General features: G+C 42.7%; 1 protein-coding gene across 4 annotated transcripts in view; it reads right to left on the minus strand.

Annotated features, from left to right (window-relative positions):
- MAGI3 (membrane associated guanylate kinase, WW and PDZ domain containing 3) overlaps window positions 1-25,443 on the minus strand; it is a 52,761-nt gene extending 27,318 nt beyond the window's left edge. For all 4 annotated transcript variants that reach the window (XM_071768788.1, XM_071768790.1, XM_071768787.1 and 1 more), the window contains exon 1: window positions 25,058-25,443. In XM_071768788.1, coding sequence (XP_071624889.1) covers window positions 25,058-25,379 — 322 coding nt within the window. In that variant the 5' untranslated portion in view covers window positions 25,380-25,443. The remainder of the gene's footprint in view (window positions 1-25,057) is intronic.
- Between the last annotated feature and the right edge of the window lie 740 nt (window positions 25,444-26,183).

The raw sequence follows: 26,183 nt of genomic DNA on the forward strand, positions 1-26,183 counted from the left end.
TCAGTGTTGAGTCCACAGGGCTCAATAAGCACCTCTTCACCATGGGTGACTACCAGCTGCTTTGGAGTTAAGTCGCTTGAGGATGTTCAAAAGGCTGCAAGCAGATAATCATCTCAGGAATGTGACATGTATGCTCCTGCTCCTTTGCTTTTTAATGAGACTCAAACAGCAGTAGGTCCACACTGCTCTGCTCCCAAAGTCTAAATTAATCATGCCTTCTGATTGCTAGATCAGACATCAGAGAAGGCCAACCAGTGACTAATTCAGCAGAGATTCTGCAAAGGGCCACAGTGGGCAGGTCTCTGGCTCGGGTATTGTAAGGGCATCTTGATTTGCTGTATCACTGGTAGGGACTGACATTTGTCTGAAAACAGAAATCTGTCACAAGACACAGATTTTCGCCTGACAATGAACAGAGCAGACAAGGTCTCAACTTGATTTCCCACCACAAATGTGGGAGAAGAGCCAAATACACCAGAAGCTTGGTTTTTTAGTGAAATGCAAACAATCTATTTCGTAAAGACAAAATTTGGAAAAAAATATGGTCTGGCCATATTGACTGACTTCTCACCTTCTCCCTCAATCCAGCCTCATTTGCAGAGATTTGGGTTGAGAGCAGACTAACAGACATCAAGAACAAAACTCTTCTGGAATTACCAACACTGTTAACAGCAGAGGAAGGAATTTAATTCCTCCAATTAAAACAACTAATCCATAAACTTTTAACTACAATAGCAAATCTTTTTTCTTTGTGCTGAAGAGAAATCATGGTGCAGAGCATTTCCTGATTACCATGCTGTGAAATATAGGCTATTAAGTGGCTAAATGCTACTAGTGTCAATCTTCTTTAAAGAAAATTGAATTAAGGATCTTTCATGTAGCTGAACTATGGCTGTGTCATTAAAGCTATTCTGCAAATTCAGAAAAAGTAAAGGGCAAGTATGTCAGATTCATCTAATTACATTAACAGGATAGACACAGAACAATTCATAGAGGAATTTACATTGGGTCTACTGTACAGAAAAAATCCCAAGGCACTCCATGGCCACAATAATCCATTTAACCAGACTGATGTACCAGCTGAAAGCTAAAATGTATTAGAAAGGCTTACTTTGAAAGGCTTGTTTAATTGTAGTTTGCTACATGCTGCCCAATATATTCTTGGTAATATATTCTTATTTACACAAACTATGGTAGAGATACGCCTCGTGGTATTAGTAATTTATTATAGCATTCAAAATATTGGAAGTGTGTTTTACAGTACTTCTGAAATAAATGAAAAACCGTTTTCCAGATTTAAGAAATAAGGTTGCCACAAACCTCATTACAGTATGAACATCCCTCTTCACTTTGGGGAACTTATTTTTGTTAATAATATAAAATAGACTTAGAAAACATCAGTGACAATGAGTTTTTTGCTTTTTAAGCCTACAGATTTAGGACACTGCTCATTACCAACAATGATCAAGGGGGCAATCAACACAAGCCTTTACAGGATAATGCCTTCAGATCTTCACTCACTGATTCAGGGAGACAAGGCTTTTCAGTCCTTATTCTTGAACATCACAGCATACTGTGTTGTACTGTTCCCTTGACATCATACAGGGTTGGAAATGTTCCACCAGCAAACCAGCCCATTGTTGGTAAATGTATGCAAATATAATTTGGCTTTGTGTTTGCTTATGAACTTCATCACTGAAGCATCTCAAGTTTTGAAGATAACTACAATATGCTTTGGAAGGGGTACCTCCAAATAACGTTTAAGAAATACAAAAAGCACTGGCAAATAATGTTTTGTTTATTCTGAAAAACACTTGGAGCTGAGAAGGACAAGAGATCAAATGCAAACAGTGGGAGCAAAAACCTGTATGCAACCCTCCTGGTTTTTATTTTTGGCAGTACAGAAACAGCATAGTCAACTATAAAAGAAGACTCTAGATCATGAATATCCATAGCTGGGTTCTTTATCTACTGTGAAAAAAAAATAAATCTATTGTTTAGTGAAGAAGGAAGAAGAAAAAAAATAATGGCAGAATATAGATGGCATTTAGCTGGAGTCTTTGAACGCCATTTGGTTGGTATCTGAAAATAACACTTGTTATCCAACTAACAATTGCCTTAGTTTGCAAATAGATGCATCAGAGTTGGCTGAATCCCGAAAAGAATAAGGATCCAGAAATGTGAAATCAAGCATTTTTTCAGGAAAGAAGCATCTTCTACCACCTACCCCAAGCTCATCACTCCCAGCTTCAGAGCATGGAACACCCATAAGCAGAGCAGACAGACACTCCCCTGCACCCATGGAAGGCAGATCCCACCCCATCTCAAACAACAACAAACACAGCTTTCCTTCAAACCACCTACCAGCAAAAGCACTCAGAACACAGGCTGAGCACAGACTGAGCAGGGGCAGGACCAGCAAAGCCCAAGTGCCTGAGAGCAGAGCTCCTGGCTGCCCCATCCTTCCCAGTGGCTCCTTGGACACTGTCACCTCTGACGTGGCAGGAGGTGACACACACCACCTGGGGACTGCAGCAGAAGTTGTAGATAAAGACCAGTTGTGTTCAGAAACCTCTGTGTAGGACAACAACAGATAAAGGCTCTACTGGCCTCAAGAACCAGGAGCATTTTGCAGCTATCCTGTTTCAGTTACAGGACTCTCCATCAGAGCCTAGCAGAACGTCATGAAGAGGTAAGTGTCTTCATGGAAATAAATTATATACATTTAGTGGGCTACCATGAAACCATACATACATGTAAAAACCAAAAAGGATCAGTACACAGAGATGATGAGAAATGTTGGCAATAACTGGTGACCACACAGTTCATTATTTTTCACTGAATGCTACTTTTTCTTTTCTGTATCGCATTGCATCTATAGACATGCTCAGCCCATGCATGATTGCCATGAAATTACAGCAGAAGTCATTTTAATTTTTTTTTTGCAATGCATCGGTAGCAAAAAAGCTTGCATAGCCCCCTACAGTTTCTGCCTACAACCTTAAGAATATTTAAAGTCAAAATCCTTGAGTAAAGAAGTTAAAACTTGCAGATGCCAGCTTCAAGCATCTGATATGATTACAGCAATATGTTGCACACACACAAAAAATCCATTAACTATGGGAGCAGTCAGGAGAATTACAAATGCACAGGGTTTTCTCTGATAATGCAAAGTATTTAACGTATCATTATTAAATAGGAGAATGGCAAGGCATAAAGAACTCTACAGCTGTTTCTGATATAGATCAGACACTGAAGGAGATATGAGTAGAACTCAAATAATTTAAAATAATGAATGGGTTTCAAATAAAATGCAAACATAACCATATCCTTCAACTTAACTGCGGGGAGGAAAAATGCAGAAGAACTTTCCACAAGAGAACAGTTTGACCTTTTTTATTATATATGGAAACTTTCCTCTCCTCTCTTTGATTTTGTATTTTCTTGAGATGTTAAAAAAGCACTGAACAGATCAACAATCTTTGGCCTATTTATAAAGATCTGCTATGAGTGCTTCCCCACACTTCACTGGGAGGCAGCATGTGTCCTGCTTAATTCATGGGAAAAGATGGAGTGTTTTACAACTATCTGAAACAACTAAGACTCACTGCAGAGAATTCGGGTTTTTTATTACCATAGGGTAGCGCTTAAAAGCAGAGATATACTTTGAGCTCACAGACAGCATTTTGTATTTGATACTATCATGGTGGCTGGGAAAAGAGTCAGTGAAGAGTGTCTGAGTGGAAAGCCACCCTTGAAACATCCCTGTTGATACAGCAGATGAAGCTGTCCTTGCAGGTCAGCAGGCAAAGGCATCCTTCCCTCCAGCTGCATCTCCTCACCTCCACCGCTGCTCTGCTTGTCCCTGTCCTTGTCTGCTAGAGGTCCCCACATTACCTGATGAAATGGCACATGATTTCCACAGGAAATACGATGCATTTGCACTGATGATAAAGAACAAAGCTCCAGGTAAACTACACCCTGGAAGCCTCTACCACTGCCAGGTTTAAGGTGAAAGATTTACAGGGATATCTGAAAGGTCACAGAGCACAGCCTGGGAGCTTGAAGCACCTCACAGAACAAAATGTAGATTTGCAAGATCTAACTATGCCTCCCAAAGGAGGACAGAAGTGTAAAGCATGAGAGGCAACGTGTTTTTGACACCACAACAGTAAATTAATACAAACACATCAAGCAAGACAGAATATGATCTAATCAAACCACCATGGCAATGGAGCCAGTAGGGCAATACACAAACGGGCTCAAACATGTTAGAATTTGCAATATGCAAATTGCATCTCAAAAAATTATAATAAAAAGTAAAAACACAGGGTTAATAACATCACTTTATTAAGGCTTCCTAATTATGCACTCAGTCCCTTGCTGAATTTCAATCACTGTGCAACTCACTACACCTGCAGAGGCTGCCTGGCATGAGCAGCAGCTGTCGCTGCAGCACTCGGGCTGTAAAGTCAAATACAGACATTGGACCTGTGAAATCACAGTCTTCAGGAGCTGTCACAGGTCGTAGTAACACATAAATCATTTAGGCTGCTCCTACTGGAGCAGACACAGAAGCAGAACACTCCAAAACAAAGATAAGTAACCCGAACAATAGAAGTGACTTGACTTTCCTTGGGGTAACTATGGCTTGTTTTTCCCAATATATAAATAACCACCCATTCGTTCCCTGAAATTTACAGAGTGAGGTTTTAGTTTATTCATGCTAGAGGAAAGGATTTATTGAAACGGGAAATAAACCAATTTAGTCCAGAAAGCACCATTAACATACACAACTGAACAAAATGTTACTTGAGTCCCAAAACTGTTCTAATATTAATGCTTCCCTTTGATAAGCCGCAGCTGATGTTCAAATTCAAACCTCCTCACAAACATAAGTATTTTTTCAACATCCCATCCCAACAAGGGATTTCACAGAGGGCACTTTTGCAGGTTAACCTATTGCAGTGCTTGGCAGAAACTGTCTTTGTCCTAACATAGCATCACATTTCAGCCACTGACATATGTATAACATACCATATCTTATTGCTTAAGTAGCGTGCAGCTCTGCAGAATGACACATTTCAGTCACATCCCCAAAGAAAAATGTCCTTGCAGCTGCTCTGTGTTACACAAGCGATTTAATCTGCTTGGGACTTGGCACTGTTTTCCTAGCATAAGGGTACATGTCCAGATGCCAAGACCTTTCTTTTTTTTTTTTTCTTTTTTTTTAATTTTTTTTGAGTGTTCTGATTAGAATAGCACTTATGCAAATCATAGGCAGGTTTTTTTTTAGCCTGTTTTCCATAGGAAGCAAGACATGAAATTACACTCTGTGTCACTTCTAGGCCCACTAACCTATTTCAGTCTGGAGCTGGGCAGAGCAAGAACCATACAGAGTAGATGCTGAATGTCTGTTGTGGAACAGAACAAACCTCTTGGCTGACCAACCAACACAGGCAAGAGGAACCATCCACAGGGAAGGCATCCTTCAGCTGTCTGCGAGGTCCATTGCAGCTGGATGCAAGAGCAAGCTTGCACAAGAGCAAAGTGGGCTCCCAAATAACAGACCCACCCCAAATGTCCTTAGGAAACAACAGCTCTCCCAACAGCGTGGCTCATTCCCACGTGGGAGGTGCATTGAGGGAGCTTTGGGCACACAGCTCTGTCCTGCAGGGACCTCCGAGCTCCGAGCTCCAGCCAGGGCAGAGACCCCACTGATAACCCCCACACTGATAACCCAGCAACTCCTGCTCCAGGAACAGACACTGCAGGGTTCCTACGAGGAATCCCAAAGGTCTCTGGGCAGGCTGGTTCCCCAGGGACAGCTCGTGCCTGGCCCAGCAGCTCTCAGTGACCCATGCTGTGGATCAGCTGCGTCTCACCGCGCCCCAGAGCGAGAGCCCAGTGCCAGCTCAGCACTCCCCACCTCACCAGATGTGTGCCACAGCTGTATTGATCAGAGACATCTCAAAGCTTCATCAGAAAACAGCACATCCCCCCCGCAGCATGGCTTCAGCACAATCCCTGCAGTGCCAGATGTGCCCTGGCTCACCCGAGCTCACACAGCAGCTCTGCATCAGGGATGTTTCTCGGCAAAAACAAATTGTGACAGAAAATATTAACAGTGACGTTTTGCATCATTTGGTAAAAACAGCACTGCAGCTTCTAGCTTGACTACGTCACCCCATTTTCATGAAAATAAAACATGAAAAATGCTTTCTCTCAGAACACAATCTACAAAACAGCATTTAGTATCAATTCTGGTTAATTATACTTGTAAGGATATAAGATTTAGAATTTTCCCCAGAATACCTCTGAGAACATAATGAACATCCATGATGCAGTTTTATAATAACCTTACCCAACCCATGGCATTACTACAAAATAGAAAAAAAAAATTCAAGACCTACCAACATTGTTCAAAATATTTAAAAATTTTTCAATTCAGTAAATGAATTTCACCTATATAAAGATGTCTCCAAACACCTTTTCCATCATTTATTTGGTACCAGGAGACATGAGCACACTCCAACCCCCTTCACACAGGCTGAGCACACATTTATCTGTCACACCCATGAATATCTCTGTTTTGTTCCATGAACTACAATTTTGTTGTAATTTAATTTTGCAGGGAAGCATGTGTTTATGATCTTAATGGCATGTTGTTGTTGAAGTAATCACATAAGGAAAGAACATTTCCCTATGTCTTAAGTTAATCGTTGTGCAATACTAAAATTGAAAGGAATTTATCTTTTCCCTTGCACAGCATATCCTGTTATTTCATCACTATTCATTTAATAAGGTTTATTTTCAGTTATGGCACCCAGGATTTTCAATTAAATACAAAACAGCATTTCCTCTGCAGAGAGCAAGCGCGAAGAGCTCGATGCCAGCACACAGGGAGCACTCAGCCTGCTTCCTGCTTCCCAGGAAAGTGCAAGAACTGGAATTGCCCGGGCAGTCCTAGTGCATCCCCAGTGCCAGTTCAGGAGCTGCAGAGTGAGTTGTGATGGTGTAAAACATCACAGCAAGAGCTGTGGGGAGCAGCACTCACTCCATAGTTTGTGTGTTAATTTAAATTTCCAGTCAGCTTTCACACCCCCAGCTCCAGCTGGAGCACTGGACAGACCCTGGTGGGGGCACAGCCAGGTTTGGGCACCTTCTCCAAGCAGGTTCCCAAGGCTGGGAGAGGATCCTCGACCTTCCCGCACGGCCGGCGTGCAGTGACCGAGGCAGACAGCCTGTCATGAGGTGGCACTGAGATACAGGAGTATTATCAACCTAACCTGAAATGCAATTATGAAACCACCCATTTGCAGCAGTGATTCAGCTAAGGTAGCATTGTAGCAGATGAGCTTGCTCTGAAGTATAAGCTTCATTAGGCTTTAACTGATTACACCTCCTGTCCTAACTGATTGTTCATAATTTATTTTTACGGTCATGCAGGCAAAGAATTTGGAACATGAACCAGGAACCACTGTGTTGATGCAAAACAATGCAGTAGCTTTAAATTTTCAGGAGATTTGAAGACTTCCAATTTACTAAAAAAAAAAATTGCGTCGTTATTGTTCCCACTCTCAAATGTTCCATAAATAAAAGTGTTCGGACCCTGAAGGACTCAGAAAAGAATGTGGATGAACTAAAAGTGATTTCATAAATCCAGCAGTTGAGAGGTTCCTATCTTACAGATTAAGTGCCTACAAAATCACAAAAATAGACACAACTCCATTCTATGAACAAAGTTTGCCTATTAGATTCCTATGAAAATTTCCTATTTATCCTCAAGAGTACAATTATTATAACCTAGTTAGATGTTATTTTCTCTCTAGAGCAACACCAGTACCAGCTAAAAGGATTCAGTTGCACTGCATACACTTGAGTCCAAATTTCAACACATGCTTTTTTCCATTAAGAGTATCTCCTGAACTGAGAATTACTTTAATATTTACTGCACTGACTTAGCTTAATGGCAAAACGGGCAGGTTATCCACCAGTTACTTTGAAGAACCTTAGAAAATTAACATAATTACATTTTGTTGTTTCCATATGCTGCGTAATGTGCACATGTTCCTGACATCTGACAAGAAACAGCATTTCACAGGGAATGATTGGGTTTTTCGTAATAATTAGTTTACTTCCTTGGGCAGAAACATACCATCTGCATAAATGCCAGTCTTCTGGATTACGGCTCACCAACAAATTTACTGCCAGGATTATAGAAAAAAATATTTTTTTTCTTGAAATGTACTATTAACTCAACTATTTGGCAACCTAGTATTGCTTGAAGTATAAGAAAAAAGTCCAGGAGCACAGTATCTGTAAGCAGCGATAAAAATTAACAAGACAGATATATACTAAGGTTTTATTATTTGCATGTGCTCTAACATGATGAAGTTATTCAGGAAAGTTTAAAGCCTACTTAAGTCCTTAACAATACTGCAAATTATCCAAGCCACTGTGCCACGTGGACACGATACGTTCAGAGCAGCACTGCAGAAGAAAGCTGTGGTACTCAATACTTTCAGTCCTAATACATGAAAAACCCACTGTCCCAGAGTGGTTTATAATAGCTGGTTGCCAAAGCCTCCAAATGCAGAATCACATTCCTGAGCTCAACCTGAACCAGCCTTCCACACATAGGTTGTTTTCAACATTGAACTTGGAAATCCTTGCACCTTCCCATCACTGGGCTGCATGAAAACGTGTCTAAAACCAGCTGTAACACCAGAGCAGTGCTAAAAAGCAGTGTTCACAACTTTGACACTTTCTCCAAATTTACTCTTCAAACTGTTGCTATCTGTGATGGTAACTGAAAAACATGTCTGTGCTATTTTGTTGGGCAGCAGGGGCAAGAAGGGCATTGGAAGGGTAAAATGGGAAGGACAACAGCTTTCACAGACTAGCACACTCATCTATTTCTCTAATGATTAAAAAAAAAAAAAAGGCATTGCAGAAGAGAATTATTGCAGGGGGAAGACTGTGGTAACTGCAGCCACAGCTCTACATTACATACCCAGAAGGTCATAACAATCTTTATCATCCTCCTTACATGCACTCACCCATAGATACAACCACGGCTGCTTCGTTCCAGTAACAGAGTTAACCCCACCACACCAGTGATAATTTTCCCTTATTGACAGCTTAAGTTTAGACATCCCTGTGGCTCTCATGTCCTTCACATTACATGCAGCCCATACTCAGAAAACACAAATGTACTTTACCAATAAAGAGTTAAGGGCTTTTGAGTCAGTTCAACTGACCTTGGTATGACTTACCCACAACACAGTCAGCTCTTCAGCAACACAGATGGTTGAACTGGTGTGGCCAATGTTTTAAGCTCAGAAAATGCTGCTTTTTTTTTTTTTTTTTAATTATTATTATTATTTCCCCATGCTGTGTTTACTGTTTTACATATGCCTCTGACTGCCAAGGAACTGTTAACTAATCACCATGAGATTCATTTTGTTAGTGCACAGCTGGTTACTTGGTCATGCAACATCTGCTTCTCAGCATTTCTATCTATCATTAGTTTGTAAGAAAAGAGTCTCAATGGAGAATGTCAGTCAGCATGTGGAAAAAGAAGCTGGTAAATGAGTTTATTAACTAAGAGCTATTAATACATAAACCTTCACACTACTAATGAACCCATGTCTCATACCCACCCAAAGCAGACACAGAACAGACAGGAGACATCCTCATTTCCTCAGTGCAGGGTATTTATTAAAGGTTGCTGCAACTCAGGAGAACAACAGGAATAACACACTCAGGCCCCATTGCCTGACACAAAGTGCTCTCAGCAACTTTGCAAAGACTTATTTGCTGCCTCTTCTCTGTGCTTTTACCTGCTAAGTATTATCAAGAGAAGTTAAAAAATGAAACAAACCACCAAACCATAAAATTTCCAAAGAGTTTCTACAAGATAATCTTTTTCTAAGAAATGTTTTGCTAGAAAGTTTTCAGAACACCTGCTTTTGAGAGACTGGCAGAGTAAAAAAGGGCAAATAATCTATTCATTAAAACAAAAAAACTGGTTTTCAGAACTTGCTGAACATTAAGCAAAACTCACTCTTTTGTTGCCACCTATGTGAACTTCTAAGCAGAGATGACAGGTCTGTTCTGCAGCAGATTAAGTTCTAGCTGGCATGCCCTGGCATTTGCTCACCTGTGCAGAAGTCATTCTGCACGGGCAACACCATAGCTGTGTTTCCAATTATTTTTACCTGCAGAACAAACTTCTTCTGCTACTTCAAAACATGCTATGAACTAGAACTAGTTGAAGCAGAGCGGAAAAGCAAGGACAGCAACTTCACAACAAGATAACCATTGCTTTCATTTTTACTTCGTGCTTTCCATCATATAAACAAGTTTATGTAACTCATATATAACCATCCTTAAAAACCTAAAATAATCTGATTTCAGAAGGTCCATGGGCCACGGCTGCACTCAGATACAATGGCATGTATCACTTCACTTGTGCTGAGCTTCCAAGCCAGCTACACTCCCTACTCTATGCACAATAAATGGCCACAAAATAGACATATTGGCAGTGAATGAGAATCAAAGTCTAAACAATAGAGCACAAAACAGGCTTTCTGCCAGATGTCTACAGCTGTGTGGACGACAATCTATTGGATTCAGAGATTAACTTTCACCAGTTGCTTTCAGTTCAATTTTTGCCCCTGAAAGTTCGGCACAAGGTAGATGTCGTAAGCAAAGCAATCACGTTTGTATAGAATATGAGACAGAAAGGGTTGTCCAGTTACAGTAATATGAGTTTCACACTGGGAGCCTGAGCTGCAGTGCATTCAGCTCGGGAAGCTTGCCAGTCATCATCTTGATGCAGCTGTCTCCAAAGGCTGGACTCATTTATATCTGCTTAAAGAGCTCACTAAATTCAAGACTGACACAGAAATGGAATTCTCATAAGAAAGCACTTCAAATAAAAAGACAGCTTTGAAGGCAAAGCCAAATCTAATTTCTGTTCTCCATTCACAATCAATCAGAAAGCAGCTATGGATGAACACCCCAACAGGAAAACCCAAACTGACAGCATGGTAGTTTCTTCCTGTATTTATTGCATCATTCCCTTTTCTGTCATCCTTGTCTGACCGTATAGGTTCTGCAGTAATCTCTCTGAAATGCTTGACTGTTGCCAGAGCACAGTATTTCATAGAGCAGACATTTCTGCTATCCATGGTAGATACTTCTTACTAAAATGCCTCCTTTCTCCTTGCTTCCACAACCCACACATGAACCTGAAGGTAAGAGCTTTAAAAGGTTACCTTTTTTGTTGAATACAAGTATCTGATATACAATATCATATACACAGCCAGCCTCAGAGATTTGTTCAAACAGAGCTTCAATATAAGTTGATTATATATATATCAGCTTACCAATATAATAGAACATAGATGATTAAATACTACCCTTCACCTATGATCGAGCAATTCTGACAGCAGGTACCTGTTCTAACAATCATCATCTCACAAAACTGTGAGTGAATAGCAGTGAAGGCCCTTTCTGATTTTATTCATGAGGATCAGGCAGCAGTTACACAGCTAGCACTTGGTTGTTACTAAACAAAACCACTTAAATCCCAAAATTCACCCTTCAGAACCCCTTGGCAGCTCTAGAGAAACGGCAAAGAAACCAGACATCTTGCTGCTCAAATAAGTAACGTGAGGAAATGGAGATCATCTTCTCTTTAACTGCCAGGTTAAATTCTTATTAGGAGACCAACAGGGCTTTCCTGGAGGCGCTGTCAGAGCAATCAGGTGAAACCCCTGCTGCACATCAGGATCTGCTGGGAAAGATCAGCCCCGTGTGCTGGGCAGGGGTGGCTGTGCCAGGGGCAGCAGTGCTGGAAACAGGAGACTGCAGCATCTCTTATTGAGCAAAACCAGCACATGCCCAAAACTATGAAGAGCAAAATTTTAGATTTCCTCTACTTCTAAATTTTTGTGCTGTGTGCAGCAGCACCGAGGTCCGGACAAGGCTGCAGGCAGCACCTGGATTTCTTGCATTTGAATCAGGCACACACTGATACTTCAAACAGCAGATTTTATTCTTGTCTCTGCAAATTTGTCAAATGTAGGAGGTGCCTCACACCTTGTATTTAAACCTCATACTTCCAGGTAATAGAGAATACTAAATCTTTCCAGATGACTGCAAGCAGCCTGGAGAAAGGGCCCAGTTTGCTTGTCCTGATTGTCAATCCCTTAGATAAGATAGAAAGTTTTGTCTAAGAGCATTTTCTTAACAACAACAACAAAACCCCAACAAAACAAAACATACCCCTAAACAAAAAGCCACAACAGGAGAGGTGTTTTTCTTTGCCATTTCATTAATATCCAATGTCTCTGCTACCACACAAACCAGGAAGAGCAATGGACCTCTTAAGAACATAGTTCAATTAGGAAAAAAAAAAACCAAAACAAAACAGATGCGTTTGCCAAGAGGCAATAAGCAAGGATTTCAGAACAGTAAATTTTATGCCCCCTGAGGGTGATTGAAGAAAGCAGAAATTGATTTAAGTCCTTTTTCTCTTTGCTGCGTTTCAGCTGGTATAAGAAAAAACAGCCCACAGAAAGAACTTCCTCAGGTAAAAAACCTTCTACTGCTCTACAGCATGACACTTCACATTACATACCAGAGCCTGATGGCTGAATGAAGAATATCCTATTTTTAGTAGACTTTCAGCTTAGAGACAAAGCAGAAAACTGTTGGTTGATTCTGAATACTTTGAAACTTCCCAGTGTAAACACTTCCTGCACCTGTGGTACCTCCCCATGTCCCTCAGGGCTGAGCAGACAAATGGACCTTTCCCCCTGGTGTTCCTCAGCCCCACAGGGACAAAGCAGCAGGCGACTGAGATGCTCTAAACCCAACCTCCTTTTGAACCTGTACACTTCACACAGGGGTTAGAAAAAACATCCCTGGCTAAGGAAGATCCATATATCCTGAATTATTTTGCAGAACAAAAAGATGTAACAGGCAGCAGTGTAAACAACATTAGTTCCACTGCAATTATTTGCTATTTTGATGAATATTAAGCGCCCTGCCTTAATGAATTCATTTGAGTACTAGCAGTATCTCCTAATGGGCATTAATTAAACTTTTCCAGCATCTCTACCTTCACCAGAGAAAAGTAATTACTCACTGCTGTCCTACAGAGAGGGAAATAAAATCCACAGGATTAGGTTTTTTTCATATTGAGTAAGTAGGGCAGACAGGAAAGCTGGCAATTTAGAGGCAAGTAGTTGCTGTAGCTCGTAATTCCATGACATGAGCAATACTTCAGGCCTTGCACTGAGAAGAACTGTCTTTCTGCTGCCTGTATGTAAGCAACAAAATAGGGTTTAATTATACTAGATAGGTCTGTCACAAAACCAAAACTCCTAAGAGGACACAGCATAGGCCAGTTAGCTGTCACCTCAGCTATTCTGTGTACTTTAACCACTATCTGTATACACCCATTCACATTTCATACCTTATCTATCAGCAAATACATTTTAAATATATTTTATTCATAAGTATGGCATATTAATGCTTCTATACTAAACCATTTTAAAAGAACATGTATGAGTGGCACCTGAAGATGTCAGAGATCAAGATAACAGACAACAATTTTTATTTGTACAAAACTTTTTTAGATGATAGGGTCCAGATCTCCATGTGAAATAATAACACAGCAATTTTGTCTTCCAACTCACATCATCATCATTTGTTGTCAAAAACCGAGCACAATGCATTGAAGTTCACATCACAAACACCATCTTCCAAGGGAACACTGTCAACTTGAAGCACAGCCACAGCAATAGGTATTTCAAAACACTTCTCAGCAATGGAACACTGCACCTGATTGATCACTGCTGTGTCCACTCTGTGATGCCCACAGCACTAAGCAGTTTTCACAAATAAATTCTCCCTGCACCAAAGCATCTGCAATCTAATCTCACTGCAAAGAAGATTAGTGAAATTACTGAGCAATAACAGTTTCAGCAAAAGAGGTAAAATACTTCCCTAGCACTTCTGGTCAGCTGATTTCTGAGGAATTATTTAGACCAATAAAGGAAAAAACAAGCCATTAAACATCAGTTCCTGAGATTAAAATAGGGCTCTGTCTCTCTCTTACATAACAGGATTCTGAAATTCCTCCCCCCCAAGTAAATGCATTAGGAGGAAATAATTTCTACAAATCTAAAACTTTAGGGCTTAGTTATTTCCTGATAGTTCTGTGGTTTTAGAGGAAAACGACTGGATGTTAATCCTCTTGCCTTTAATGAGTAGTACCAGCAAGCTCTGCTCTTCCTATGGCAAGAAAATCACAGTAAACTTGGCATGTAACCAAAATGAAGCTGCACATAACAGCAAAGAGAGGGGGAAGGCTCAAGCACTCTGGGTGGTTGAGTGTTCCTGTTGCTATCTGAGCAAAAACTGTGTCAAAATGATTTAATAATCCACCCATGTCCATAGCTTTTTCACAGAAATACGTAATCAGCATATTGACAGAGTTCAAATTATTTGTCAATGGTTTTAAGGTTTTTTTTTTTAATAATGTCAGAAAAAGAGGGAATAACTCAGGCATGCATCTCCACATTCAGCTGCAGGCTAAAGCTGGTTGGCCACCAGCTGTGCAAACATAAGAATTGTGCCAAAAAGAATAACACAGCCCTCATTTCTACTTCACTTATACTTTTGCTGTGATCTTTCACAGTCTTACAATGAAAAGGAAACCTTGTATCAAGACAGGCACTTCAGTTTGTTTTTAAAAGAGTGATTTTCCTACCCAGACCCACTAATTCTGAGGCTGGACCTGCTCCCTGCTCTGCGATGCTCATGCACCTTACTTTTTCCTAAACCTTGGCTACAATTACAGCAACTGTTTAAGAGAGACAATACTTTTTAAAGAGGCTGTTTACTAAACTAGACAGTGAAACACCTGTCAGCTAAGATTATGTTTGCTTCGTTTTCTTTAGCTTTGCTAAGAACATCAGGCAAAATCAAGTTACATATCAGGTACTTTGTCTATTTGCTCCTAACATTTACTACCAGTCTTAACCACCCCAGGAATTCCGTTTTTAGTGACTTACAACAATAATTTCTCTGTGCTTAACACCAAACCAGGTAATTTTTTTTCCAGAGGATATTAAGAATTAAAACCAGTTTAATTATTGGGATTCCTCCAGTTAATGAGTAAAATAGAGATATTAGCAGATACTCTAAGACCTACTCAATTTCAGATCTAGAAAACCCGAGGCCATATTTAGGCTTAAGGACATTGCAGACAGAGGCCCTGTGGGGCTCCCAGTGTCCATGAAACATTTAAGATGGATTAAAAATGGTCTTAACTTCAACACACAAGACATGGTGACACTGGAACAAACACACTGGAAGTTACTGCTCGAGAGTACAAAACACTTTCCACCCTAACATCACTTCTACTAACAACTTAATTTGATAAACTACATCACTGTATCAAACTGCAATTAAGCAGCCACTTCAGATAGAATTTTCTCTCTCATCTGTTCTTTCATCAACATGAAAGGAGAATTTTTTTAACCACGTTTCTTCTAGCTAAGCAGAGAACGGGTGCCTGTGCATCACTCCCACCCCAGCCAGGGGATCTGCTGAGGAAAAAATCCCCACCAGCACCCATCAGGCAGACAGACCCCAGCCTCACATCCCACACATCACCAGGCAAACAGATGAGTCCTGGCAAAAGGGTCCCCAAACTTCATGATCTGTCCCTGCTTGCATGCTGGAACAGTCCCCGATGGAAGAGACACAATTTGAATCCCAAACATAAAAGCAAACATCAAGTTGCTCTCAAAATGCAAGTGTGAAAAAATCCTAGTCCAATGGACATTATTTCCTCTCTAAATGCTTTATCAAAAAAAAAAAAACAAAAAAACAAAAAAACAAAAAAACAAAAAAACCCAACAACAAAAAACCCACAAAAAAACCAAACAAAATTTAAAAAAAAGCTCTGGCAAAGGCAACAGGGACATTTCAGTAAAAATTCAGCACTAAATACATTTCTTTTTATTTTCTATGTTCAAAGCTTGATAGACAGGCTAAACCACCACGTATCTATGGTTGTTTTTCAGAGAAGTTTCTGGCAGAAGACTGCAGAGATCTCCCAACTTGCATTTTCAAAATTCAAAATGGCCTTTGGTGTTCTTCATAGCTCAGAGAAACTGGCCTGATGACTGCATTTGATTGCCAGGAGGTAAACACCACTGGAACATACCAACCATTCATTTTTCTTCCTAAGGCATGAGATCTTTATTAATATTTGCACTACAAAGAAGCAAAGTGTGTAATGGCCAGGTCTAGAAATGCATGTGGGTTTTAGTGGGTGGGTGGAAAAGGGAGCTTGTTTTTTCTTCTAAATGACTATGATGGTTAGTCTGTGATGCATCATGAGATGAAGACTTCTGAAAGTGTTTTTGTGTAAACTTGGAGTGGCTGGTGAACAACTACTGAATGCTGTAAATCTGCAAGCCAAGAGCCAAAGTGGAGTAAACATCTTTTTACTTTTAGCCTGATTCACATCTTCCAGGTGTTTGAATGATTGTTTTCAAGAAAAGCGGCTTCTTTAAGGAAAAAAAAAAAAAAAGTATTTTGAATTTCCAAATCTTTATTTCCTACTGTTATTAAGCTTCATAAATCAAATCAGCTCACACCTGGCCAACCAAAAGATAATGTTCCAAAGCTTGTGAAGGAAGCCTTCCTATGTCTTCAGTTTGGAGGTATACTGGGACCAAATCAGAAAAACCCCAACTACCTGAGCCTTCCCACAGTTATTAATCAGCATGTACCAATCCCTGGAACAGTGTTAGAAGGCAAAGTTCAACTACAGAACCTTGTTGAACCTGACTGCAGGGACTGCCCCTCAAGACACGTTTCCTGCTACCAGGGAATGTTTGCTGCCTCGAGGTTACAGCCTCTCACCTGTGCTGTGAGAGAAGGAGCAACAAAACCATTATTGTGCTCTTCTGTACTGCTCCTGGATATTCCCATTCCTTGCACTTGTTTCCTTTGTGTTGTCATTCCACACCTCTCTGTCCCATTACACAAGAGTTTTTCCAGTCTGGTGATTTCTTTCTTTTCAAGAAAGTCTTGGGTTGGACTAGATGATCTTTCGAGGTCCCTTCCAACCCCTAGGATTCTATGATTCTATGATTCTATCTCCACTACTTTTTCTACTTTGCATCTACTCTGTAAGATGAGCATTCCCTAATATTGTTGGCAGAAAAAGCGAACTCCAGTTCATGATCTGCAGCTCCCACATCCCCCTGGATCTGACTTGTCCTGCATGTGTCAGGTCAGGAACCCTCCCACAAGAGGGACAAGGTGGTGTCACCAGCTGCTTCAGATTTTGGGTTAACTTCTCATGTCAGGGGAATACCAAGGAACAATACTACTGGACCTGAAAGAATTTATGTTCTCTATTTCCAAATGCAGTGTGTTCAAGAAGAGACAACTTTAGTAGCAGAAAATCCACACAATCACATTAACCTTGCTGATTTCCTTACCACCTTTTTGAAAGAATACTTCACTATCATGCAGATAGAAATAATGCACTTGTAGACACCAAAAGCCAGAATACTTCTGATGTTTATACAGCTTCCAAAATCCATATTCATAAGATACCAGCTGGTAGTCAGACTGTATTTATTACCAAAAATCAGTAATGAAATGGCACTGAAGTAGAACACAGCAAGAATCAATATTCAAGTGTACCATGATCTGACAGAACTAGAATTCAAGCTCACAGGTAACTGAAGAGACAATCCAGAGTTTAAAGGAATTAACTTCTTGCTTGTATCTCAGGAAAACAGTTTACAATTGATCAAGCTACACAAGCTAGCCTACCATTCAGTAAGTGAAGAGTGACAGAGGATGGACAGCAAACACACTGGTGATTTGCAATTGGAAGAAGCTACATTCAATTGAGAGCAACTGACAATTTGTGAAAAATTACAGGCTTGTGAAACATACATATTGAAAAGCAGCTTTAAGCAAGAATTTTTAAAGGTAGCTATGAAAACACACTTTAAAAGCTGACTGTCAGAGGAAGACCAGAGTTATGTCTAACAACCATGGTGTGCTCTGCAAATGGAATTACATTTCCATGAAAGATCATCACCTTAACACGTTGCATTTGCATATGACAAAAAAAGCACAGTAACATAAGCTGGAACAAGAGATGCCTGATGGTACTTCATACTGAAAACTACACCTAAGCTAACCCCAGAACATGGCTCCATCCAACCACCTGTTTCTGCAGCTCAAACAGCAGCACCGAGGCACAGCTGGTGCAGAGGTTTGAACATCCAGTACAGAAAACAAACTCCAGCATCCTTTGACTTGCTGCACCCATAGTGGGGATGCCCTTGCTCCCATCAGTGCCTTTACAGCCTCTTGACACCACACGTACCAACTCACTCCCTCCCCAGGATACTTCCCAAAAGTATACACTTTTAAAATGCATTTGCCTGGAAGCCAGCCCATCGTATCCAACTACAGCTGGTGTGTCACTCAGGAGCAGCTCCTGTTCCCTCTGTGATCCACACAGGGCCCCAAAAAGATAAATTTGACAGACTCAAATACCAATTAGCAACCGAAAGGATGAATTACTTAGAATTCTGTTTTCGATGATGGTGTAACAGATCCATACAAATCTGTAATCTTCCTACTGCATCTTCCCCTTCTGTTCAGCAGAACTAAATAAGAAATTTACTCTCAAACACAAAGAACACATATTTTTCTTAATCCAAATGTAGTACTCTCAGGAATACCATTGCTTTGAAGAAGAAAATTGTTCCCATTCAGGGAACAAGATGCGATTTAACTAGCAGCCCATGAACATGACAAGATTTCTTAAAAGGAAGCATCAAGAATTAAAAACAAGAATGAGAAGAATGAATTCAAAGACCTTAAAACAGAGCAACAATCTATTACTAGAGTAATTTTTTTCAGCTGTCTATTTGAATGCATAATTATTATTTTATTCCAGGATTTTTTAAAGAATCATCAGCTGAAAATATCTTGAAGCAGATGTTCCAATAATAAAGAAACATGGTGCATAGCAAGTTATACCAGGACAATAGTTTACTTCAGGAATTTTCTTAAAAGACAGTTTAGTTTTAAAGTGTGCTTGTTTTACAAAAGCAAAATGAAAATTCTTTTTAAAAATTAAGGAAATTATACCTCTTCAGAGCAATAAAACCCATCCATTTTCTACAATTGACTAGCATTCATTAAGGCAGCCAGAAATTCAAGAGCAATAAGCAAAAATTATGAAGATGAAATCTGCTGTTGCAGTCATGGTTCAAATAAAGGTTCAAGTTGACTTTGTTCTTGGCTCCATTCACATAGAAGAGAAAGCCTCTTGGCATTGCAGAGTAGTGGCAAAAATCACAGTTTCAAGGATTTTAAACAAGATCAATGCTGGCATGTAAACCTAAGGTTTGTTGTTTGTTTTTGGTTTTGCTTTTTTTAATAGAAAAGCACTGTAAACATATATGCAAGAATTTAAACTGTCTGAATGAGAAAATTTCCTTCCAGGAATAACTGGAATACAAGTGCTTGATTATTCAATCCTACTGAAAATCTCATTTCCCTAACACAGAGGAGACAGGCACAGAGGTGGGTTTGGAGAACACCGGCTGCAGCTCCTGCTCTGCCACCAGCTCCAGGTAAACACTGGCTTTACTCTGTGCTATTCTGCAGTCTCTCCTGAGAGACATCAGCAAACAGTAGAGGAAAAAGAATGGCTCTCCCGAAGGGAACAAAAAAGTAGAAATTAAAACCACGGTGTTAAGCAGCATGGTAGCAAAAGCCACACGAGGCCTCGTTATCATTCGAAACTAACACGCCAAGAAAGAATAGAACAATTAGAGTGCATTTATGGTGAAATCATTAGGACAGTGTTCATCACAGTAAAATTTAAACAAAGGAGTATGTGAAAGGGAAAGGCAGTATGTTCTATGCCAAGAATAACATGTTTATAGAGAGATGAAATTACATGCACATACTAATACCCATCTCTCGGCAAGCACTTGATAGTCCTCTGCATCAATCCATCTGAGACACAATGGCTTTTGTGTAAGGTGGCTCTCAAACTGCTGCAGGACACATCACTGCTGCTGCCAGTGCTTTAGAGAAATGACAGCTTCCTGCAGAAAGTGTTTGCTATTCCGTTTTCTTTTTCCAAGACTGCACATCTGTCTTCGGCCTAGTTTCATGACACTGGGATAGTCCACACATTCATTACAGCAACACCCTGTATGATTTCGACTTTTCTTGGTATGGTAAAATGAATCAACCTTTCCTTTTTTTTTTTTTTTGTATAAAAATGGATCAGCTCTCAGTGCACTCCCAGGCAGGAGGGGCAGCTTCCCACACCAGCATCCAGCAGCCCCCACTGAATGTGCCTCAAGGACTGCAGGACCCAAGCTGGCTGCCTCAGCTCCTCAGACTGGCAGAGTAACACATTAGTTTAATCACTGAGCTGGCCTACTGCCAGCTTCCAGAGAAACACAGAATTAGGGTAATGCCTTCCTCCGAGAGGCAAAATTATCCTAGTGTGTACTCTGATCTCTGTTTTAACACGGCACATTTAGAATTCATCTGATTTTGTGAAAACAGCCTCAGAGTGCAGCGTGCCCTCCTCTCTGCCTTAATTGCCAAACATGCAAATGTTTACCCCCACACGGAGGCTTTGTACCTACTTCAAGCACAAGAGAAAATGCAAATTAATCTTGTATGCTCAGCTTCAAGTAACATGTCTCAAGTGCTGGATCCTGATCTGAGTCACTGCATTTGTCATCACTCCTTTCAGTTATTCTGCTTCAGAGAAGGGACCCCCGTGCACAGCCCGACTTCTAAACATTTCCATTAACCCCCATCAGCAACAGAGGTGTCAGGGATCGATCACTGTGCAATTCTGCAGTCATATGAGAAAATGCACCCAGCAATAACTTGCTGTCTTGTAAGCTTCTGCTAGATTTTGATCAGGAGAACATTTAGGTAAGATAAGGCCTTGCTAGCTTTAAGATCCTCAAGTCCCAAGAGCATCACATGATTTAGTGAAAGGTATTGACTTGAAAAAAATGCTTGCTACTGAGAATTTCAGAGTACTACATCCACCTGTCAGTCATCTCATTCTCTGTACTAATGCATTGTAACTCAAATAAAACAATAGATCTGAGGTAGTTAGAGATGTCACATCCAACAGCTGCAGACCCTGGTTGAGCACACACAAAGTACAACATGCCTCAGCTGAGGACTGGGGCAGAATGTATGCATTGGAAATGGAATGGAGGACTGAAAAGACAAAGATCATATGAGTGTTGTGGGAGCTGGGAAGTCCTCCACACACCAGATATGGGGGTGAAGAAATAAAATCAAAGCATCAAACACCACCTTACTGCAGGGCTGGCAATCCAGGCTGGAGATAACAAATAAATGGCTCAGTCAGAGGGAAAGCTCCAACCATGACTGTGAAAATCAGCTGTGAAACAGATACATGGGGAAACAAGGTTTAGTAGTTTCATTTACACTACTAAAAAATTAGCCCGAAAGGCACTTTTAATAATTTTAAATCATGCAGCCTTTTTTTTTTTTTTAATTGAAGACCAGTTTTGACACAATGAGCCAACATACATTTTCTCAATAACCAAAGGACAAAACTATGTGTTCTGGAAGCATTTTTCAAGTGGGAGAATGGCATGACTGCCCTTTTTTCCCAAATGCTAGTTATAGTGGCCATGAAACCATAATAAGTGCTGCAGAGTTGCTGTACTCATCAAAGCTTCTTAGTTTGGAAGGAACACGCATTCCTTCCTACATAGTATCTGGCAACTCAGACTGCAGAAAGAGGAGCTTGCAGATAATCAGTAATTCTTGTTACTTTAAGACTGCTTTGATGTATTTTGGCTACCATGCCACTATGAAGAAGGAAGGCACCCAAAATTACATCGAGGAGTACTCCTGCAAGCAGGCTCTCCTGCACACACAGCCATCTTTCTCACTATGTCTCAATGCCATCTGGAACTAGTAGGTATCCTTAGAGGATGAACCTGGTACTCACAGAATTGCCTTAACTACAGCAAAATCCTTTTCTTTGTCCTTTAGGTAAAGGAAAGAACCTAAAGCAGTGCCAGCTAGTTCCCAGGCTAATGTTCTAATCCAAGTAACGCTGGACTGGAAGGTCCTGGAGCTGCCTGGCACATGCCAGCAGGTGATCAGCTTGTGACCAGCACTGCCCAGGTGTGTCTGGGACACAAGGACACTCGTCAGGACCAGGAGGCTGACATCTGCCTGGATGCACACACATGCAAATACCACACTGCATAAAAAGCCTTATTTCTCTGCACTGCTGTTCTGCTCATCCGATCTGGATGATGATGAATTGTACCAAAATCATTGTGTCATTGTGATCTTAAACATCAGCTGAAATTAAGGGATTTCTAACTTTTATTTAGACAATTCAGATCCCAGCATCAGCCCAGGGATGCTGCTGGCCTTCTGCAGACTCTGCTACCCCATTCTGACAATACCAGCACTGAAGCATGAGCCAGCCCTCAGCAGGGCAGGGCTGTGGCACCAATGACACCCATCCCCAGCAGGGCACAAAAGCCTCCTCCTCCTCCTCCTCCCTCCTCAGCAAGTAAGGACAGAACAAGGAAGGGAAGGACAAATTTCTTCATCAACAAAATGGTCCATCATTTGTGATGTGCAGTTAACAGATGGCGTTCAAATTAACACTCATATCTTTCAAGTGTCTTATCAAACAAGACTAAACAGCATCTTGAAATTTCCATTTTAAATTTTCTATGAGGTTGCTGTAAGCATCAGAGACAGATTTTACTGTTGACAACTAAAGCTGTTGCTGCCTTTAATGAAGGGCTACATCACTACTTGAAATAAAGCAGTCCATTCCCCCAACATGCTCTTCAAGGCCATGGGGACACCTTCACAGGCTTTACCTGGAAGCTGGAGACAGCTCTTAAACACCAAAGTTGCCCTAAAATTCAGAGGCAAGGCAACAAATTCCTCACTGTCATTGTAAAGACCCCTCAAGTTGGATTCCCCCAGATTTCTGTCCCTACAGCAGTCAAATATGAGAAGCTCTCAGGCACAGGATGGAGCTGGCCAAAACCTCCCCAAGAAAAACAAGTATGCTTTAAAATACTGTATTTAAGGACATTGGGTCTAACACAGAAAATTACTGCAAAAATCATCTGATGTGGTAAATAAGGCTTGCAATATGTTCCAGTATGGGAAAAATTGCTGGATCTGAAGCTTCAGTTTTATTTGTTTCAGAAGTTATATAAAAATCAGCATAAAAATGCTAGCTCTCTTTTTACAACTCAACTCAGAGTTCAGCTTACAAGCTCTGGATGACTATGCTAAACAGCACAGGTCTTTGCAAGACTCCAGCAATAGTCTCCTTCTGTTGAGAAAACCATTCCCATATTTTAACCTGTTACTAACCCACAGCACTGATGAACGAGCAACACAATGCTGCTTAGTACTTCATATCTGTAACTCCTAAAGAACATCATCTGGCTCTAGTAATTTTCTACTACTCATTCTATCATTTTTTTCTAAAATCTTTTCTGCCAGTTTTAACCTGACAGTTGGAGCTAATTCTGTTATGGAAAGCCCCAGTACAGGAATAACCCTATCTCCCTCTGTTGTAAACAGTAGAAATTCCTTTGATTTTCTAATTCTAGTTTCATGTTCCATAGGCCTTTGCTTTTTAAAAGAGATTTATTGTTATTTACTATATTAAAAAAAAATTGTTCATGCTTTTAATCCTCTTATTCTACATTTAACATGCAGCAGTTTGTTCTTTTGTATTTTCTTAAGATTGGATTTCCAATTTCATAAATAAAGGTATCCTTCAAAGCATGCCAGGCTTCTGTAGGTGCTTTAAGGTATGAGTTTATTTGGGTTTTTTAAATTTGTTTGACAGGCAATATGCATCAGAAGCAGCTACTCAGTCTGTACACAGAAGATGGCTTTTCATCAGCGGTCAAACGAGAGAAATCTGATTTAAAATAAGTATTACCTAAAGTCAAATTGCAACCCAGCAGTTAGGAACGACATACAAGGCAGGTGCTAAATAAAAAAAAAAAAATGTATAAGAAATACTATAGCCTTCAGTCATGGAACTACTGGCATCAGCTGTGATTCAGAGAAAAATGCTTTAGCAAAGACAATTTTTTATAAGGTACCATGCTTACACCTGGATTTCCTGACCAGGAAAGCGGCAAATCTGAAGCTCGTTCTGCTGTGAATGCTGAGCTGAGACGAGCACAGGTTCCACTGTTCGGCATTAACCTGACGTGTGACAGGCACGTTGACAAAGACGGCTTTACCACAGTGATCTGATATCATTAGTTAATTAAAGGATACTCAAAATTAATCCAAATCTACGGGGAAAAGAACACCCTGAGTCTGTTGCCAGTCTCTGGCAGATCAGGAACGCACCGGTCGGGGCGGTGGCATTCCGGCATTCCCAGATCCCCGCTCGGGACCGCCGCACCTGCCCCTCGCCCGGCTCCCAGCAGTTCGCACAAACACCGCCCAGAGCGGTGCTCAGTCACCCGCGGACCCGAACCCACCGGAGAGCCGGTGGCGGCGGCCACGCAGAGACAGCGCGGGCAGGGGCCCCCGGGAGCGGCGGGAACCCCGAACCCTCCCGCCCCACACGACACCGCACACCGAGCTCAGCCCCGGGCGGGGAGCGGGCCCGCCCAGCGGCGCCCCACGGCATCGGGCCCGAACGGACGGCCCGCGGTGCCCGCCGGGCCGGGGAGGAATCGCCGCCCGCCGGGGCCGCTCGGGGGCCGGGGCGGGACTCCGGGTCCGCCCGCCCGCCCGCCCTCCCCACCGCCCCGCTCGGCGGAGACGCCCGCCCGGAGCCCGGGAAACTTTCCCAGCCCGGCACCCGCCCCCCGCAGGGCCGCCGCCGCGGCGGGGCCTACCCGATCCGGCGGGGCGGGCGGCGGGCGCGGCGCGGCCTGCGGCTCACCTGGGCGCACGGTCTTGAGGCGCACGGGCTCCCTGAAGTGCCGGACCACGGCCAGCGTGTCGCGGTGCGTGAGGCCGCTGACGGGGGTGCCGTTCACCTCCAGCAGCACGTCGCCCGGCGCTGGCGCCTTGCCCGAGAGCAGCACGGGCCCCGGCGCGCCTTCGCCGCCCGGCGGCAGCCGGCCCGCCAGGTACGGGAACTCGCCGCGCTCGGCGCCGCCGCGCAGGAGGTCGGGGTCGGGGCCCGCCGGGCCGCCCCAGGACACCACGCACTCCTGCACCTTGCTCAGCCAGTGCCGCTTCTTCCGCAGCGTCTTGGACATGCCGCCCCGCGGGGCGCCGCTGCCCGCCCCGGCCCCCGCCGCCGCTCCCGCCCCGGCCGCGGCTGCCGCCCGACTGCCGCCCGGCACCGCCCCCCCGCGCGCGCCCCGCCCGGCACCGACACGCCCCGCCGCGCGCGCCCCTGCCCTCGCCACGCCCCCGCCGCGCGCCCCCGGCCCGAGGGGCGGGGCCTGTGCGTCACCGGCCGCGCGGCCGCCGGACCCGGGCCACAGCGCCGCGAGCGGAGCGGGACGGGCAGAACCGAACCGAACCGAACCGAACCGAACCGAACCGAACCCGACCCCGACCCCTGGGGCAGCCCCCGCCTCGGCACGGAGACCCCCGGCAGGGGCCCCCCAGCCAGGAGCCCACAGTGAGGATCCTCAGGCAGGAGTCCCCAGCCAGGTCTGCACGGCCCTTCCCAGCTGAGACACAGAAACCTGCCCAGCGCAGGGAAGTTCCTCCGACATCTGGATCCTTGGGGAGCCTTCATGATGGTTCCAATTTCTCTGCCCAGTCCTCTTACCCTGAGGCTGTATTTCCACTTCCAATCTTTGCTGAGCACCGCAGCGTCCTGGGAGTGTCTGGAAGGCTCCAGCGGTGCCCGCGGGCCGTGGGGCTGCGCTGAACCCCCGCAGCTGCTTTGCGAACACCGAGGTGTGACTGCACAACGCAAAGACTTCTCCACATAGGAGGAAACGAAGCAGGCGGTATCTGCGGAGTCCACAGAATGTCTGCTGAGTTGTAAAACAAGGAATTTTTGTTTCCACTGTCCCGGTGTTCACCCCAGTTTACACAACAGGGCA

This window comes from Heliangelus exortis, chromosome 25 (assembly GCF_036169615.1).
Source record: "Heliangelus exortis chromosome 25, bHelExo1.hap1, whole genome shotgun sequence".
Classification (NCBI taxonomy): Eukaryota; Metazoa; Chordata; class Aves; order Apodiformes; family Trochilidae; genus Heliangelus; species Heliangelus exortis.